This window comes from Coenobita brevimanus, chromosome 57 (assembly GCF_032717465.1).
Source record: "Coenobita brevimanus isolate Jiangsu-jjx chromosome 57, ASM3271746v2, whole genome shotgun sequence".
Classification (NCBI taxonomy): domain Eukaryota; kingdom Metazoa; phylum Arthropoda; class Malacostraca; order Decapoda; family Coenobitidae; genus Coenobita; species Coenobita brevimanus.
This window is the reverse complement of record NC_137010.1, coordinates 49,702,590-49,723,057: the sequence shown is the minus strand read 5'-3', so window position 1 is coordinate 49,723,057 and position 20,468 is coordinate 49,702,590. Positions and strand designations below refer to the sequence as shown.

The following is a 20,468-nucleotide window of genomic DNA, read 5'->3' as shown; positions in this document are numbered from 1 at the left end:
GGATTTTACGGAATTTCGTAACAACTAAAAGCAGTTGAATAAATCACAAAAAACTTTGAAAACTCACCAGTCAGTGATATCACCACAGAGGATGATAGGGACTGAGGGAGGGAGCGGGGAGCCAGAAGGGTATGGAGGAGGAATGGGAAGGGGGGGAGAAGCGAGGCTGTGGGCAGGATTCTTCCCCTTCTGTCAACAGGCAGACGAGCACATTTGCCGTACATTTACTCGTGGCTTGCGGTCTGTTAGATGTCGAGTGGCCATGCAGAAACACAACTCCCCGTGACCAGGAGACTTTCAACCTTCGATGGAGAGGCGGACTGCTGTTGCTGCCGAACATGTACTCGTGGCTTGTGGTCTGTGTTCGATGGAGGTGCAGGTCGGGAAAGACTTAGCCCCGGTGGCTGCGTGATACTGGACATTCGGTGGGGAATGCGTATGGACATTCTGACACTGCTTGTGGGTTACAGTCCAATTACTCGAGTGCTGGAGGTTAACTGGGAGTGATAGGACGAGTGCGCAACTTTGACCATTCAGCAAAGGGGTGGATGGACATTTTAGGCCTGGTTTTGGGTTATGGACAACTTCCTGCTCATGGCTCAAGACCAGCAGCCACGATACCAAATGTCTGAACATGTCGGCTGGCCAGCCGAAGTTCTTGGGGATTTTTACGTCAGGATAACAGCAAGTAAACTCGGATAATGGTTTAATGGAGCCAAAGTCTGACATCTGGATAATGAAACCACCCGAAAAGTGTGTGTCCAGATAAATGAGGGAATACTGTATATAGTTATACAGTATATCTATCTATCTATCTATAAATATCTCTCTCTCTCTCTCTCTCTCTCTATACATACCTATCTATCTATCTATCTATATAAATATAGTGATGGGCAGCGCAAATGAAGAAGGACCTTGAGCAAGCACAATGCACAATCCACAGTTCATTACCTTGGGCAAGTGAGCAATCTGACAAATATTTAGCTTGTGCAATGTCGCAAAGCGCAAGCGCAAACCATTTGCATATATTTGTGGGAATTACTGTAAAATATTGAGATATTTAAATAAAATAGCATACTTGCTTACTTTTATTTATTATTATTATTTTCTATTATTTGTAATTTGCGCAAGTGAGCAATGTCCCGGGATCCAATATTCCCAAAATGGGCCAAAAACCGCAAAAAATTTGAAAAAAATCTGACTTTTTTCCCACACGTAATTTGAAATTGCCGCGTGGCACCAAACAGCTGTTACATCATGGTCCCTTCACCCCTTCCTTCCTCCCCCCCCCCCTGTCAGGGTTGCCATTTGGTATTTATCATTACCAAGTGTGGGCCAATTTGGTAATGAAAAATTCGTTTGGTAATGAATCAGAATAATGCATTACCAAATGGATTTTTCACATGTATGAGGATACACAGGATGGAGATGGTGGATTGTTTGCTCTCTCTGATTAATCTGCTACTCTACATAGCATGAAAATAATCAACATGGTGTTAATTATAAGGAGAGTGATTACATGTTACGAATTTGGTAATGAAAAGTTAAATTTGGTAATGAAAGTTGAGGAGATTGGTAATGTGCCTGTTGCAATCTGGCAACTCTGTTACCCCGCCATCATCAATAGTCACAGCCAAACTCCGATCGAGAGCAGATACTTATAGCAGTGCAAGCCACAGGTGCTTGTTTTTTGTGAATAAACAGTAAATAAACTGCAATACCTCGCCACTAGAACACACAGGAATTTACTGTGTTGTGCAATGTTAAGAAATTAGAATTTACAGTGAAGAGGATTATCTGTGGACTGCAAACTAGCGGTTCAAACCAGTCCAAGAGCCAGGGACTTGTCAGTACCCAGAATGTTTAATATTGTATAAACTCACCTCTAAAACCTCATTTTATGGTTCTTTTGCATTTATTTCAGTCTATTATGTCCCTTATTGGTGTGATTTGGGTCTCAAAAAGGTGCAATGCATGTCCAGAGGGAGTTGTATAGGTGTTTTTATGAGTTAGGGTCCATAAGTACAAGGCCAGGAGTCTGGGGCCCAATATCCGAACAGGATCACTATCCGGACATGCCTTTGGCTCTATTACGTCGGATATTGGAGGGATTACTGTATTTGCATATTTTTGTAGGAATTACTGTAAAATATTGAGATATTTAAAGATATTAGCATACTTATTTACTTTTATTTATTATTATTCTATCTACTGCCAGACGCCTTAATCCCGTAAGGGGTGGCCACTGGCCACAAACAAGCAACAAATCGCCTCCATGTCACCCTGTACCCCACCATTTCACTGCCCTGCTCCCAGCTCACACCCCTCTCTCTCATATACAGTAGGCTCGCACAGTGCGCGAGAAATTGGGCGGTCCACGACCTCGCATACTGGGAATACAAAATCTTATGGGAATAATTACATATAGGCGGTACCCCGTCATACCTGGACATTTTTTGGCCCTTAGAGACATAATAAAGGTCATATTTTTTCAGACATTGTATTACAGATATAGCTACAATAACAAAAATATGGGTAGTAACCTTAACAACAGTAGACAACAGGCCTGATAGATTTAAACAACAAGAGTTCTGAGGCGTGGCAACGCACTTACAGTGCCCCCCCCACCACCCCGGCCACACCACACTTGTTTAACGGTTGCCAATGTTGTATTATTCCAGGCTTTGACGAAGAAATTTACAGCCTGTTCAATGTTACATTTCTTCCAGAATGCAGCAACAGTCATTATGGTGGGGGTTGCAGGTATGCCAGGTGAAGCAGGTGAGTCAGGTGGGGCTGTGAAAGTGGAGAGGGAGGCGGCTGGTGAGTCAGGTGGGGCAGTGGAGGATGGCAGTGGGCAAGTCAGAGGAGGTGGTGAGGGGAGGATCCTCCCTCTCCTCCTCGCTACTGCTCACATTTTCAGCAATTTCCTTCATCCCTTCTTGCTTGTTTGTTTCATTCCTCATCTTGTTATGGACGTATTGGCAGTATAAGAACTTGGTATTCACGAAATAAACATCATTATTATAGAAACTGGGTATCTATTCTAACTTACTGTTATTGCCGAAAAAGTTATTATTGAAGCTGTTATTGGCGATATCTTATTGCAGACCCCACTTGAGCACCTTCCCCATGAGCCTCTAGGTCAATATTGGCATGTTGTGGGGGGGGGGGTCGCGTACTGATGGAAAATGCCGTTTTTAAGCCACTTCTTGCCTCTACCTCGTGTTTTGTGGGGTAAACTCGCGCATTCATTATGATTTTTGGTCACTCGCGCACAATGCGATTCGCTCACTGTGATGTCGTGCACTGGGCGAGCCTACTGTACTTCACTCCATCCCTCCATCTCATCCTTGGCCTCCCCCTCCCTCTCCTCCCCTCCACCTCACTCACATACACTCTCCTCTTTAGTCTCTCACTCTCCATGCTCTCCATATGACCAAACCACCTCAGTGTGTTTCTCCTAATGCTTCCTATCACATCCACATCCACATCACAACGATCCTTCACTTCCTCACTTGTCAGTCAGTCTCTCCATGTAACTCCACATGTTCCTCTCAAATAACTCATTTATTTCCACAGCTCTCACTCTCGACTTCTGTCCCTCCAACAAGATCAAAGCTTCACTTCCATACATTAGAGTTGGTATCACAATACTGTCAAGTAGTAACTTTTTCACTCATGGAAGTTCAAACGGAGGAGTGAGTGGCCTGTGAAGCGGAGGGACAGGGAAACAAAGGCTGTGATGTTGCCAGTTTTACTTAATCTGCATTTTCCCAGGACGTTTTATTTAATAATTCAATACAGATATACAATAGCATATGTAAGTCCTTACGAAAATCATTAAAACATATTATTTCAATCAAATATCCACAGCCTAATAAATTATTAGGCTATTTCCCTCTCACTCTGTGTCCTGCCAGTCACGGTTGTTTCGCTGCCTATACACTGCCACCCCAAATCTCTCCTGATCTCGGTTTTGTCCCTAATAATTGTGCTCTCACATGTTCAAAGGTAAAAAGTGCATTGCTGTGCTAATCTGTGAGTGAATTACCTCCCAGCTGTGCAGTTTATTTGTGATAGCTTTGACCCACACGTGTTTGTGTTGTCCCGCTAGCGTGGGCCCAAGTGTCCCGCACCCCTTAGTGGTAAGCCCACCCCTAAACGGGAAAGAAACTAATCAGCTTGGAGGAAAATGTGGAATTGCTAGACAAGTGTAGGAAGGGTATAAGTTATGCTGGTGTTGGGAAATTATTTAACATTGGAGCACAATGCAGTACACAAAGAAAAATGAGGTGAAAATCAGGGCAGCATTGGCATCAATTGCACCACCCTCAGCGAGGCACATGTCACAGGTGAGAGACACTGCGATGTCCAAGATGAAGCAAGCACTGTGTGGATAAATGATCAAAGCAGGAAAGGAAATCCCGTAGACAGTACTGCGATTCAGGCTATGGCGAAGGGATTGTAATACAGGATGACCAGTTCACCTCCCGACCCCGACACCCCAAGCACCAGCGCAGACCCTGGACCAGCTGCAACCACCCATCCTGAATTCACAGCCAGCAAAGGTTGATTCGATAGATTCAAGAGACGGACTTCTGGGGGGAGGCGTGGTGGGGGTTCTGCCAGCATAGATCATGGGTCCAGGGCGAGATGGGGCTCGGGCCTGTGCTAGAGGGTACAGGGCATTGCGGTTCCCAGGCTGCCGCTTCCGCCCAATAGAGAGGGGCCCGAACCTGGGAGTAGCGCCCCAGGAGGCTGCCCTATCACTGGGTGTATAATGGCGGGATAGTTGCAGTGCCAAGACACGAGGGTGTCCCTGCAGCTGTCCTGGCAGGGTGCCCTGAGGCCACTACCACAGCCACTAGTAAGCTGGTGGGCTAGGGGTCCCAGATCCATTGCCTGGACCTGGGACTGTGCAGTGAGTGGGACCTGTGCCGTGTCTGTCCCCCTTTATTAATACTGAAGATGACAAAACAAAATAAGTTTCAAAGCAAGCCTGAGGACAGTAAATCACCCATGGGGATGAGGGTGGGTTCATGGAATGTGGAAAGTTTGAGGGGAAGAACGAGGGAAGTCGTTGAGGCATTCAGTAGGAGGTGGGTGGATGTGGCATGTTTGCAGGAAGTCCGGTACAGGGGTGGATCAGCCAGAAAGATTGTTGGGAAGGACTGTTGCTATAAGTTGTTTTGGCAGGGGGGGACAGACGGATATGGAGGTTTTGGTGTGATGGTTGCGGAGAAATGGATGGAATATGTTATGAATGTTTTGAGAGTAAGCAATAGGATATTGGTAGTGAAAATTCTGTTGGGAAGAAAGATAGCTGCGATTATATCGGCATATGCTCCACAGGCAGGATTGGACGAATCAGAGAAAGATAGATTTTGGGATGATTTAATACGTGTAGTGGGTGGTATGTGGGATGATGAGATAGTGATTTTGGGAGGGGACTTAAATGGTCATGTAGGTGAAACAGCACAAGGTTATGAAGGAGTGCATGGGGGATGTGCATAAGGTCTAAGGAATGCAGAAGGGGAAAGGATACTCAAGTTTGGGGAGGCAACGGACATGATTGTGTGCAACACATATTTTAGGAAAAGAGACAGTAGGTTAATTACGTATGAGTCTGGGGGAAATAGCAGTCAGGTAGATTATTTTCTGGTTAGGAGGGCCGATACGAGGTTAGTGAGGGATGTTAAAGTTATACGAAGTGAGGAGTGTGTGCAGCAGCACAAAATATTGATTTGTGACATGGTGCTTAAAGAACAAGTGATGAAAAAGAGGACTTATGTACCTAGGAGGAAAATATGGAAGCTGAAAAACCAAGTAGTAAGGGATGCCTTCTATAGCGAGTTGAGGAGAGTGGTGGCTGAATAGGGAGCTGTAGACAGAGGCATTAATGAACAGTACAGAGCCCTCAAGAACAATTTCTTGACAGTTACTGATGTAACATGCGGTTGGACAAGAGGACCACCAAGACATAAAGTAACCTTGGTGGTGGGATGAGGGTGTAGAAGCCGCAGTTAAGGAGAAAAGAAGGCTTTTCCGGGAATGGAAGAAGGGTGGTAGAAAGGGGAATATTTGGCTGCCAAGTGTAGGGCTAGAAGAGAGGTATACAGGGCAAAGTCTGAGTCACAAAGACAATTACTTGATAACCTAAATCATGGGGAAAGGAAAAATATATTTAGGGTGGCAGGTCAGGTGAAGAGGGATAATCGGGATATTATAGGTGAGCAGTGTGTGAAGAATGATGAAGGAAGGGTAGTGGTGAACAGTGAGGATATTAAAGATGCATGGAGAGAGCATTATAACCAGTTGTTGACTGAGGAGTTTGACTGGGACAGGGAAGGTTTGGAGCCAGCAGATCCAGTGTCTGGCCTTTGGCCTTTGATTGATACTGCTACTGTGAGTGAGGCAATAAGCAGGATGAGGGTGGGGAAGACAGCAGGTGTGTCTGGGTTCACTGCCGAAATGTTGAAGGCCTCAGGCGATATACGGGTGAGTTTAGTCACTGACCTGATAAATAGGATTATTTATGAGTGTGTTGTCCCAGATGATTGGCTGAAGAGTGTAATTGTAAATGTGTATAAAGGGAAGGGTGATACCCTGGAAAGAGGAAATTATAGAGGTATAAAGCTTTTAGATCAGATAATGAAGGTAATGGAGAGAGTTTTAGAAAGTATGATTAGAGAAAGAGTGAATATTGATGAGATGCAGTTTGGGTTTATGCCAGGTAGGGGGACCACTGATGTCATATTCATTGTTCGACAGCTTCAGGAAAAAAATATTGGTAGGAGAAGGGATCTTTATTTTGTTTTTGTTGATTTGGAAAAGGCCTTTGACAAAGTCCCTAGAGAGGTGGTGAAGTGGGCAATGAGAAAGCTTGGCTTGGAGGAGTGGCTGGTTAGGATGGTTATGGCCATGTATGTAGGTGCTCACACCCAGGTGAGAGTGAATGGAGATTTGAGTGATGAGTTTTCCGTGAATGTTGGTGTGCATCAGGGGTCAGTCTTGAGTCCCATATTGTTTATCATGGTACTTGAAGCCCTTTCACGTGACTTTAGAAACGGACTTCCGTGAGAGTTGTTGTATGCTGATGATTTGGTGTTAATTGCAGAGAACGAAAGGGAGGCGGAGGAAAGGTTTAGGAAGTGGAGAGATGGTATGGGGCAAAAGGGTTTAAGGGTAAATGCAAATAAAACAAAAGTGATGATATCTAGGGTTGGTGGCGGTACTGTCAAAGACGAGGGAGAGTGGCCACGTGCAGTTTGCCACAAGGGCGTGGGAAGTAATTCCATCTTGTGCGGTGTGTGCGATAAATGGGTGCATAAGAGATGTAGTGGTATCAGAGGTAGACTGCGAGATAATGCTGATTATATGTGTACGGCGTGTCAGGGTGAGCAGGTGGAGATTGTCAGACGTGAAAGGATTGAACTTGCTGGTGAATCTCTTGAGTGTGTGGAAGAGTTTTGTTATTTGGGAGACATGTTGTGTGCTGGAGGTGGGGCTGGAGCTAGCTCTGTGGCTAGGGTGAGAAGTGGTTGGAAGAAGTTCAGGGAGCTCTTGGCTCTCCTGACATTGAGAGGGCTCTCCCTACGTGCTAAGAGGTCTTTATATGCAGCATGTGTTAGGAGTGTAATGCTGTATGGTAGTGAGACCTGGGCAGTGAAGGAGGAAAATATTCGTCGGCTCAGACATACAGAAATGATAATGATTAGGTGTGCAGTGCGTCCCTGCGTCCAAGGCCTGGAGGGGCTGGGTTTACGATGGAAGAGTTGAGAGGTAGGATGGGACTGGAGTGTATTGGTGTTGTGATGAGGAGAGGTAGATTGAGGTGGTTTGGACATGTGGAGAGGATGGGGGATGATAACTGGGTAAGGAAGGTGAGAAGTGTTACTATTGGGGGTGGGGTTATGAGGGGTAGACCGAGAAAGACATGGGACGAGGTCATTAAGTGTGACCTTAGGGTTAAGGGACTGCATAGGGAGGCTGCAATGGATCGTGCAGCGTGGAGAGCCGCCATTAGGTGACCAAGGCCGACACATGCAAGCATGTTGGAGCCTTTAAAAATGAAAACGAAACGAAATGTTTCTCCCTTCACAATCTGAAGGTGATGGGAATTTGCGTCAGAAGACCATGTGGCTGCAGCAGCATTTCCGGAAGCACTTCAGAAAATTATTTGAGGAGAAAGGATATAGGCCTGAGCAAGTATGGACTGTCGATAAGACAGACCTATAATGGATGGAAATGCCGGCTAGGATTTCATCTCGAAGAAGGAGAAAAGGGCTCCTGGGTTCAAGGCAACTAAGGTCCGCTGCACCTTAATAATGTGTGCCAATGCTGTTGGCCACATGATCAAGCCAGGATGTATTTATAAGTCAGCAAATCCCAGAGCACTGAAGTGATGCAACAAAAACCTCTTACCAGTGTTCTGGATGCACAATAAAAGAGCATGGACCACCAGCACCATTTTTCTGGACTACTTCCACCACTGTCTCCTGATGGAGCTGCAGTCATACCTTCAGGAAAAGGGCCTTCTTGCCCCTGGACAACGCTCCGGGCCACCTACAGTCACTCGAGGGCATGTGTGAGGATGTGGAGGTTGTGTTTTTGCCGCCCAACACAACCTCTTGACCAGGGTGTAATAGCAGCCTTCAATGCCTATTACATCCAGAGGTCAATGCAAAGGCTCTGTGCATCATTGGATGTGAACCCTGACTTGAGCATCATGGACTATTGGAAGGGGTTCACCATCGCTGACTGCCTCACGGTGGTGCAGGAGAGTCTGAAGGATGTGAAACCTGAGAGAGTTAATGGCAGTTGGAGGGCTTTGTGGTCGAAGTGCACCGGAAATTTTGTGGGATTTGCTCCTCAGGAGCAGGTGAACCAGGCTGTGAGGAAGACAGTGGAGTTGGCATGGCTTGTAGGTGGTGAAGGGTTTGAGGATATGGAGGAGGGTGAGGAGAAGGGGCTGGTGGAAGAACATGATGTGGACCTCACCGATGATGAATTTGTGGAGCTCGTGCAGTCTGCAAGCGAGGAGGAGGATGCAGAGGAGAATCCTGATGACACCCTGCATTAGCAAGGCCTCACTCTTGATAAGCTGGGGGAGATAATGAAGGCGATGCAGATCCAACATTGGTGAGGGTGATGAAGATAATGAGTGGCATAGATCAGACTGTAATGCCCTACAAAACACTGTTCGATGACGTGAAGCAGATGCAGTCTCTGCTGCCTATCACAATATTCTTCTCAAAGACAACGCGACCTCTTACTGCTGCTACTGTCAAGCACTCATATTCTTCCACCACACCTGAGGCTGAGCAGCCTGTATCTGTGCCTGAAACTTCAACCCACCTGACCCTGAACCAGTTCACTCTGACTGTGCATCATCCTCTCCACCTGCCTCTGAGGACGATATCGATGATCCACCACCACTCACCGATGATGCTAACAGTGGAGATGAGATGGAGTCTACACACATGTAGACTCCTTATGCCATGAAGTTACACACCATCATCTTATCCAGTCATCCGTCATCGGTAACTGCATAGCTAATCATCTTCAACGTCACTGATGTCATGTTCATCATCATCATCATCATCACATGTCATCAGAGTTCGTCAGCCAAAACTTCGGGGACAGTGGTGAGTTAACTCTGAATTTAACCCTTTCAGGTCTCAAATAGACAGATGCATTTTTTCTTTTTTTTTAAGTCAAGGTTTGCAAATAGAGAAAAAAATATCATATGCATGCAAAAGGAAGTAATACACATCGGCCTATAAAACGTTAGAGCTCTACTCGCCATACAAGTGCTGCAAAAATGATGGGAAGTTGCGTAGAAATTGGTGTGTGGTAGCGTGGTGACTATTGCCATCTTGGTAGGTAGGTGATTTCTTGGTACGTAGGCGACACGATTGCATTGTCTGTTTCCATGTTTTTCCATAAAAACCAGTGCACTAATATATGTACATTATATCTCCCGTGATTCATGAACGATTCTTGAGATGTTTTCTTTACAAACAACAAACTAAACAGTTAAAAGATCCTTATAAAACCATCTCTTACTAGTTACTACTAATTTATTTTACTTTGCTCTTATTTTATGTGGTAGGTGGGGGCACTCACCATCCACTCACTTGATGTAGTGTTGCTCTCGGGTGTCTGCCCTTTCCTCTTCTCCATCCTTCTTTCCATCCATCCTCTTCTGTCTTTCTTTCCTTCATTCTTTCCTATTTCTTCTGCCTGTGGGTGATTTTACACTCCCTCTTGTGTCTTTCTTTCCTTCATACTTTCCTCTTCCTTCTGCCTGTGGGTGACTCTACACTGAGTGACAAGCCAAATGGTTTCCTGTACACCAGGAAACCATTTACTATGCTGGGTGGTAACCATATAACCATATTTTGGCTCCTGGTGGTTTAGTGGGTAATAAAGGTGCTCCAATCGGATTGAGCCAGTGAAGGTTTATATCCAAGGGATGGTTGGGGTTTATTGCTCATATAATGCCACTCAGGGATGAGTAAGGCTGGTCACTCTCATCTTAAATGCCAGGACCAACTTTCCTAGCCCCGGGCTCCTACGCTCCTCATGGGGCAACGTAGGATTAGATGATGGATGGATGAATGGATACTCTTATTTTGCTTAATACTGTCCAAGGCTGTGGCGATGAGGACATGGGGTTAAGCCTACGAGCTTGTCTTTTGTATGTACAGTACACTCAATTCTCGTAAATCGCGTGTTTATAAATCACGGATTTGTAAATCACGGCTAAGTGGCTGTCATAACGCTGGCACCCTTAACTCGCTGTTAATTCACGAAAATCGTGGACATAGGGACCAAAGTGGGTCTTTTCTGTGGAGAATCATAAACCGCGGCATTCAATTTGAAAATCGTGACCCAACAAACAATCATCACCTGTCCCTGGTGGTAAGTGTGCATACTAATGCCGCCACGTTGTTGTTGTTCTTCCAGCCAGTCCGCACACTACAGACCATCGCCGTGGAGTACGAGAGCTATCTGCCTTTTTTTGTGCACCTTCCCCCCAGCCTCCTACCTTCCATGGCCCCTCCCAAACCCCCGATGAAGTGCTCTAAGCAGTATGGCATCAAGAAGCAGCCGCTGTTGTCGTACAGTCAACGTTTGGAGCTCATTTGTCGAGTTGAGAAGGGAGCACCCCCACCTCATGCTGAGAGGTTCTAAGTTCTTCCCAACACCACCCCACTCCATTCACTTAAGCAATATCATCATAGGATTAAGGTGAGATCCCTTAACGTTGCTTATTTCTATTAAATACATGCACTGAATATTCCTAAATTTGTATGTTTCTGTTTGATGGTGCCTAGATAGGTGTAGGTAGGGTGCTGTGGGCGGTGGTTGGCCAAAGTCCAGACCCAAATTCATTTTTCACATAAGAGTTATTATTTATAAACCACGGAATTTGTAAATCGCGGCAGTGGTCCAGACCCAAACTGCCACGATTTACGAGGATTGAGTGTACATATCTTTATTTCATTGTTGCTAACTATATCATCCTGTGTAATTACAGGCAGCAGTACAGACAGTGATCAAATATTTATTATTTCTCAATACTGACGGTGTTATAAGTATAACCAGCAGATGTGAGAAACTCATGAAATATAAATCAGAAAAAAGTAAGGAGATACTAACAATCATTTGTCAGTGAAAAAGGCAACACTCGCTGCACATGTATGTCCGCCTGGTAACAAATAAATGCATGGTATGTGTATAAAAGGCTAGAGAAACAATCTTAGAAACCTAAAATCATAAATCAGTATTTATTTTCCCTCAATCAGACACTCTAACACCCAGGAAATGAATAAATATTGAGACAACAACGCCTGTGATGTGGGCAGCTATGTGCGTAAGCGGGAGGCAGGGGGTGGGGAATTGGAGGGAGAGTGGAGGGTGGAGGGTGGAAGGTAGAGGGGTGGGGGATCGGTGGGAGGTAGGGGGGTGGAGGAAGGGGGATATGAAAAGGAGGAGGGAGGTGAGAGCTGTGAACCCTCCAGAGCAATAAAAACATATTGCAAACAATATTCTTTTGCTAAATGAACTGTCTGATAGCAAAGTAGTAAAAAATATTGCCAGATCAATAGTATAATACAATCAATACATGCAACCCAACCCCTCACCATGATTAGTTCTTCCCAGACTGTGTAAACAAAAATATTGCGATCTACACATCGCTGGTAGAAGCAGAGGGGTCTGGGGAGTGGCTCGTATCCTTATTTCATTCACCAGCCTCATGCAACAGTTTTCATTCATGCCTAAATATGCTGCCACGGGAGTGGCTAGGAGACCCCTACCAAGAAAGCCACTATAGTGGCCAAGAGACCTGAAAGGGTCAATGGGTATGGTTGTAAGAAGTTGGAGTAAATATGTAGGTGACAACTTGCCCACATTCATGTGGATGTGTGCGAGACGCACTCAATCACGGGAGTCTGTGGAAGCCACCAGGTACATATTTACCCCAACTTAGTACAGCCATACCCAATCAAAACTTATTTGTCATTACAAATTTTTATACACTTGGTCTGTTACTATTTGTGATATTTTATGCTGCTTTCAGGTCCCAGATATGGTTTATTTGGTACAGTATGTGCACATTTGCTCACAAGGGGTGATTTGCGGCTACAGAGGCATTTGAGGGGGGGGGGGCACCGAACATTCAGGGAAATTCCACTTTCGTGGGGGTCTGTGTCCCCTAACCCTCGCGAATGTGGAGGGTCTGGTGTATATTTAATCATCTCTTACAGGACCAGAAGGAACACTGTAGCCTGTCAAGACTATTAACGAGTCATCTCAAACCTTCATCACTGCCCATCTTCCTCCTGCCCTACTATCTCAGTCCCCCCTGCCAAACACTTCTGCAGCACCAGTCTTGAGGGCCTTGGGGCCTAGTCTCAGTCCTCAAGGGGTTAGAGGCACTGCTCACTTTCCCTTTCTCTAGCCCCTCAGCCTTGGATACTCTCTCCCTCCCCTTCCCCAAACCCTGAAGCATGATAACTGAAAAATGCCATCAATTTAAAACTTTCTACACTTCAATTAACCAATTTTCATACCCAGTGAGGCTCCTAGGGGTTACATGTTTACTACAATGAAAATAATATATGATCAGAAGGGGGACAAAATTTTTTGAGGGACAAAAGAGATACTTTTGGAAAAAAAATTCAATGTCTTTATAAATATTAGCCAAACAACATTGGTTTCAATGGCAAAGTATATGCACTTCTTTCAGCACAGTGATTTTCAATTATATTCTAATTGTGCAAAAAGAGGGTCCACTGTATAGTATGTGGATTCATTTAAGGGGAAGCAAGGCATTGTTTGACTGACTGATTGATTAGAGTGAATATCAAGTACCACAATAAATTATAACACTGATTTGTCCTGACTTTTGGAAAAAAAATTCAATGTCTTTATAAATATTAGCCAAACAACATTGGTTTCAATGGCAAAGTATATGCACTTCTTTCAGCACAATAATTTTCAATTATATTCTAATTGTGCAAAAAGAGGGTCCACTGTACAGTATGTGGATTCATTTAAGGGGAAGCAAGGCATTGTTTGACTGACTGATTGATTAGAGTGAATATCAAGTACCACGTCCTGATTGGGGATGGAGGAATCCTGCATTATGAGCTAGGTCTTAACACCTTCATTCCCATGACATACAATATTTTATATCCCATTTTTGCTCCCACCAAACTTTTTTTTTTTTTCCAACTTATGAAGATCTCTACTATTCATGAGGTTAATGAAGAATATATCTAACTCCTCCAGTTTGAAAGGTCTCTCTTAAAACATAAAAACATCTAGAGATGTCAAAAATAAAATAATGCAGTGTTAATGATGACAGACTGGAAAAGCATTGGAAGAAGCACTCTGAGATGGTTTGGCCATATGGAGAAAATGTAGTTATGTGAGTGAGGTGGTGGAGGGGGGAGGGAAGAGGAGGACTGAGGATGATATGGAGGGGCTGGATGGAGAATACTGTAGATTGAGTCGGAGAGAAGGCAGCCAGTTGGCAAAGGACAGAATGATAAGGAGACAATCCATCTGTAGCCACTCCTTCTGGGATTAAGGCATTTGACTAAAGTACCCTCGCGTCCAAGACGGTTTTGTCCAAGACATTTCACGTCCAAGATGGAGACCATAAATAATAATCCAATAAATTGCTGTAATACGGTTGCAAACATCCAATGCGGAACCAATGGTTCATACCGGCCCAAGTCCAGGGAGAATACAGCTATGACGGTCTCATCCTGTCCAACATGGTTCCCACGGCCAGGAAAGTGATATGGTTGCGATATTGTCCAATAAAATATTGGCATCTGGTCACATGATGGCCAGGCAGGGCTTCCTTTAGTTTCTCTCACCATAGCATCGTGGACACACTTACCGCATGTTGCACTCAGCGTTTGCTCCTAGGTTACTACCTCACCTTGCATAACCATGCCTAGGAAACCGTCTGCTAACCCCCTGAAGCGCTGCCATCTACCTCAGGCTACTAAGCTGGAGATAACTGAGCAACTAAGTTGGAGATAACAAGCTCAGAAACACACACTTTCAAGGTGAGGAAATTTATTTCGGTCCAAATAGGTCCAGGATGATGTTTTTAGGGGCACTTTTCGAAGATTTTGTGACAATATTAATTTTTTCCATAAGGTATTGTGTTGGTACAAGACATTTCTTGTCCTAGACGGGACCCTCAGGTGACAATATTACAGTCTTGGACGCGAGGGTACTGTATAAAGACAGATGATCATATTCTGCAGATACAGCCATCAAAGCTGACATAAGGTTGCAGTCATTGATATTTCATCAATAATTCACCCATTTTATTTACTTAAGTGGTCAAAACTAACTTTCACCATCATGGTGATTATGAAAACAGGACAGGGCTAATCACATTCCCGAACAAGATGCTAAAAATGGATAAATTAAAAATGGGACATTGCATTCCTGTACATTATATGCCCCTCTCTCTCCTCACAGTACATTATTTTCAACTGTCTGCTTTCCAATGACATACATACATATACTATATATATTTTTCTCTCTTTGTTATGACAACACATTACTTTTGGGGGCGACAACCAATGGCAATTCCAGAACAAATATCCTCTCACCATGCATCAAGCTAAACTTTACCTCCTTAGCAGCAAAGACAGCCAAAGTAGATTTTGTTGCAGTAGACACTTTGGGTGTAGATGGAGAAGATATGGCAGGAGTGGAAGGAGAGTCACTTAAGGATTTTATTCCATTAGATTTCGCTAAAACAGGCTTCTTCCGCTGTGTCTTGGGTGTCTGTAATGGTAATTTTACTCTATTAGTTTAATTATACATATACAAACCAAAGAAGTCTCCATCAGCTACATATCCAATGATTACAAAGATAGTAGCCCAAACAGAACCTACAAATACAGTAATCACTCCAATATCCGGATCAATAGAGCCATCGGTAGGTTCGGATATTGGTTTTGTCCGGATATTGGGCCCCAGCTTATGGACTTGTACTTACGGACCCTAACACAGAGAAACACCTATACAACTCCCTCCGGACATGCATAGCACCTATTTAACACCCAAATCACACCAATAAGGCACATAAATGACTGAAATAAATGCAATAGACACATAAAATGTGGGTTTAGAAGTATGTTCATACATTAATAAACATTCTGGTACTTATGGACTCTAACCGAACCTAACCTAACCGAACCTAACCGAACTCTGAAAAACCCATTCCTACTGCACATGCATGAGGTAAGTTTAGTATGGAAAGAAGTACAGTATGACACTTTCTGGTAAGTATAGTATGGGAAAAAATACAATATGAAACATTCTGGTAAATATAGTATGGAAAATAGTACAACATGAAACATTTTGGCTACTTACAGCAAGTCCCTGGCCACCTCGATGAATAACCGCCTCCTCTCGGACTCTGACAGTAAGAACGATTTCCTGAAGCACTTGCACTACACTCTTCCTGAAGTCTTGCACTGAACTTAGTCACTAACACACAGAAGTCCGTTCTTTTCACAGTGTTCACTTTAGTCCAAATAATGTTCCATTAAATTTAAGTGTTGCACATTAACTTTTCCCAAGTTTTTTTAAGTTTCCAAAGCCAAAACAAAGAAGGTTAGTTACGTTAAATTTCTTTTCTACTTAGTCTTTTCTCCCAACTTGAAAACCTTAACACAACACACCGTTTTTTCACTGCACAACACTCAAAATTCCCGTGTGGTCTAGTGGAGAAGTTCTTGCTGTTTATTCACTGTCAGAGCCCGAGAGTATCACTGGCAGGCGTCCAAGGGGTGCATCGGTGGGTAGTGGTGATGGCGTACCGACTACAGAAGACTCTGAAGACAGCCGCAAACTCACGTCGAGCGGTGACTCCACTGTAGCTGATGTGCTGGGCTGTGGCTCGGAGCATGAGGGCCTGTCTTGGGGAGGCAACGGAGTGGAACCAGGGCTTGGCACAGCGGGGTCACGGGCCTGAAAAAACTGTCAATCGTTGACTGACGCAAGGACCGACGATTCTGGCGATTGATGATGCGCTGCCGGAAAGCACGCACTTCCTCCACGAGTCCCAAGGGCCCCATCTCCCTGTCGCAGTCCGGGTGTTCCAGGTAGTCTAGGACGAACTCTAGATGTTCCCGGAGTGCGCTCAGCTTGGGGATGGCTGGAGTAGTGTCCTGCTGGGCGGAGTCTGCATCATCATCGCCTTCGTCGTCGGAATCTTCAAGTTCGGGACTGACACCAGCAACCGAAGACGCGATCTCGATATCAGACAACGTCTGATACCCAGGATCGCCCTCGTCGTCGTCCAACCACTCACGAACATCGTCCACATCAACATCGTCGCCGTGCGTACGTAGCCGTGCATGGAAGTCATCCACGTCAAACCCTAGGAAATCGTACTCCACATCTGTTCCGAGAAGCAGACGAGACCAACCATTTTCAAGAGTTTTCACAGGGACTTCCTTCCATGCACTAGCCCAGTTGTACAGCGCAGACTTGATGTTGTAGCGGCGAAGGTTTTCCAAAGTCCGCTTGCCTCGAGTGTCACGTCCTTCCCTGCGCTCGTCCTCGTCCTCGAGAACCACCATCACCTCGTCCAGGAACTTCCGACGGTACAGGCGCTTTGTTGCCACGATCACTCCTTGGTCCATTGGTTGAATGAGAGCAGTCGTATTAGGTGGCAGAAACATGCACCTAATACGGCCATTCTCAGCAACCAAGTCCTTGTCGCACGGGTGGGCAGGTGCATTGTCGAGGAGAAGGAGAGCCTTTACCTGGTCGCGAGGAATTCCCAGTGTCTTCGTCTGGTAATGTATGACCTCCTTGACGAAGTGATGGTGAAACCAGTCTTTGAAAATCACAGCTGTGAACCATGCTTTCAAAGAATGGTACCATACGACAGGAAGGACATCCATCACCCCACGAAGGCACCGAGGCTGCTTTGCACGGCCAACAATAACGGGCTTAAGCCGGTGCATGCCGTTAGCATTGGCACAACACAAAGCAGATATCCGTTCCTTAGAAAGCTTGCGGCCAGGTACACGCTTCTCCGTCTCATCGGCGAGAGTGTTCGTTGGCACCGAGCGATAGAATAGGCCAGTTTCGTCAGCGTTATAGACTTGACCGAGAGTGAGGCCCTCCCTGTCGATCAAGCCTTTCACCTTGTGCCGAAACTCGTCCACTCCATCCTCGTTAGCGTCCAATGCTTCGCCATGTGCTTTACGGTTAGTAAGGCCATGTCGCAACTTGAACGCGAAGAGCCAACCCTCGGATGCCTTGAAGTCTAGGGCGTCGTGAAGCCTTGCAAACTTCTCAGCAGCAGCCTTCAGCTCCGTTCCACGTACCATCACACCAGCTGCACGTTGCTGTCGATACCAAATCAACGTGGAGCGGTCGATCTCTGCATACTTGGGAGTAAACATAACCTTCCTCTCCACGTTGCGTTTGCTTCTCGACGAGAAGTCAGCCGTGTACTGCATGAGCTTGTCTCGGGAACGCTTGATATCAAACAAAGTCGACCGGGCCAGGTTGAACTCGCGGAGAATGCGAGAGGAAGACCAACCCGCATCAACCTTCTCCAATATCTCCCGTTTCTTCTCCAGAGTCAACACCACTCTCTTCCTTTTCTCAGGAGGCGGGGCCATCATCACACACACTAAGAGTAGGGCAGAGAGCAGCAGGAGGCCTTGCAGCAAGTACGGCACCACCACAAAAGCGAGCACGTGGGCAGCCATGACGAACAGCGCAGGTCCAGTCGCGGTGAGAGACAGGCGGGAAGTGGGGATGATGCAGCGGCGCTCTATCGGACGTCGGAGGAATGACGAACCAAAACAATGCTCTCACGCGGCGCGCGGCAAGTTCAAATTACGGACGGCAAAAAATCGGTTTTTTTTCCAATTTTTTTGGATTTTCGGACCATTTTGGGAATGTTTGATCCCAGGACGATAAGGTTCGGTTAGTGGGGATGTTCGGTTATTGGGCGTCCGGATATTAGAGTGATTACTGTACAGGTAACTCGCACGGAACACGTGGGTTTCGTTCCTACCGTGCCGTGTTAGGTGCGAAATCGCGTATATTTAAACTACTCCGTATTTTGCTCCCTAGACCCCCCAAATGTGTTGTTTTGCTGTTATCTGTCACTGGTAATCACTAGAAAGCACTTTAAGTGGTTAGAAGGTTTATTTAATGTTATAACTCACAAATACAGTACCCCACAGCAAAACTTCAACACACAAATACTGTACGTAAACACAAGGAAACATTCTGACGCCGATCATAGGTAATCATATAAATCAGGTTAACTGGTACCAGTGCTTTAACTTACAAGTACATACCAGAACAGTACATACAGTATTTAACTTAGAAATGCAGTACTGTGATATTGAATGATTTCAGTGCATAATCTGTTAGGAATGGCTGGAAAAAAAAAAAAAATGTTATGAATACATTTTCACCTTTTTGATATATGTTTATGGTAGTTTCGAGTTATTTTTTAAGTTATCGTTGTGCCCATGCTTGGAAAAGGGAGCAAGAGTTGAATTTTCAGTCCTAAATGAGAAAACTGCACATCCTCCAAGGCTAGTCTGCCACGGAAGAATAAAGTGGAGGGTCAGTCCGATTAGCAATAAGGAAGTTGTGTCACAACTTCCAGCTCCCACACCACGAGAATGGCTAAAAATAGAATCGTAATGCAGTTTCAGAACTAACAATAAGTCTAATTATTACGAATACAAAGCAGAAATATTTCAATACGTTTACAGACGGGGAAAACGTACTTCTTCCGTCATAACATGTTCATCTTTCTCTATCATTTTACGTTCATCTTTATCATTTTACCTTGTTATTTTCGCAATATATATTGCTGTCTCGTAAACAGGGTGGTTGTTTGTGTTTTGCAAGGGAGGGAAAAGATTGTATTTTTTGTCTGAGTCGAGATAATGGGTGTAACGATGTGTGGTTAGGCATGGCCACGAGCGAAAAAATCGTACATCCACTCATTACGATAGCAGGTGGTGAACTGACAGATGATACATGAGAGGGTGAAGTCAAGGTCAGTCTCATGTCCCAGATTATCGTTCACTTCCCAAAAGTTTTCACAGTTTTCTACAAGTTGCAATGCATCATAATTATGATCCAAACCATTACAGCAAACCTGAGCAAATAGGTAAAGATACCAAGACAAAAATGTATTTTTCTCTTATTATAAATCTTTAACGAACAAACAAAAAAGGCAATATTCCGACGCCGATCAGGGGTAATCTTATAAATCAGGTTAACTGGTTACAAGGCTTTATTTAATGCTTTAATTGCTTACAAGTACATACCAGAACAGTAAATATTTAACTTACAAATACAGTACTGTAGAAAAGCAGTACAGTAAGAGTTTAACGAACAAACAAAAAAGGCAATATTCCGACGCTGATCATGGGTAATCATATAATTCGGGTTAACTGGTTACAAGGCTTTATTTAATGATTTAACTTTATTTAAGTGCTTACAAGTACAGTACATACGAGAACAGTAAATATTTAACTTACAAATACTGTACATTACTGTGGAAAAAACGAACAAATAAAAAAGGTAATATTCTGACGCCTATCAGGTAAACTGGTTATAAGACTTTATTTCTTGCTTTAACGTTATTTAATAGTACTTTAAGTTGTACATAAACTTACCAGAACAGTACAGTACTGTAAATATTTAACTTACAAATACTGTGCTACTGTACTCAGGAATGTCTCACTCACTGAATAATTTCCCGCCTACATCGTCACGTAATCAAAACAAACCGCGCGCTGCAGTGACGTTCGAAGATTTGATCTTTCAAAGGCCTCTCCTGCGTTAATTTGTAGTTTTCATAATGGTTTTTTAATCTTACGTTGTCTTATATGTATCCCAGCCCGTACCGTGTATAATTG

At 44.5% G+C, this 20,468-nt stretch overlaps 1 protein-coding gene across 1 annotated transcript in view; it reads right to left on the bottom strand.

Moving 5' to 3' along the window:
• Msh6 (DNA mismatch repair protein Msh6) overlaps positions 1–20,468 on the bottom strand; it is a 746,240-nt gene that overhangs the window by 554,264 nt on the left and 171,508 nt on the right. The window contains exon 5 of the mRNA XM_080274091.1: positions 15,173–15,333. Coding sequence (XP_080130217.1) covers positions 15,173–15,333 — 161 coding nt within the window. The remainder of the gene's footprint in view (positions 1–15,172; positions 15,334–20,468) is intronic.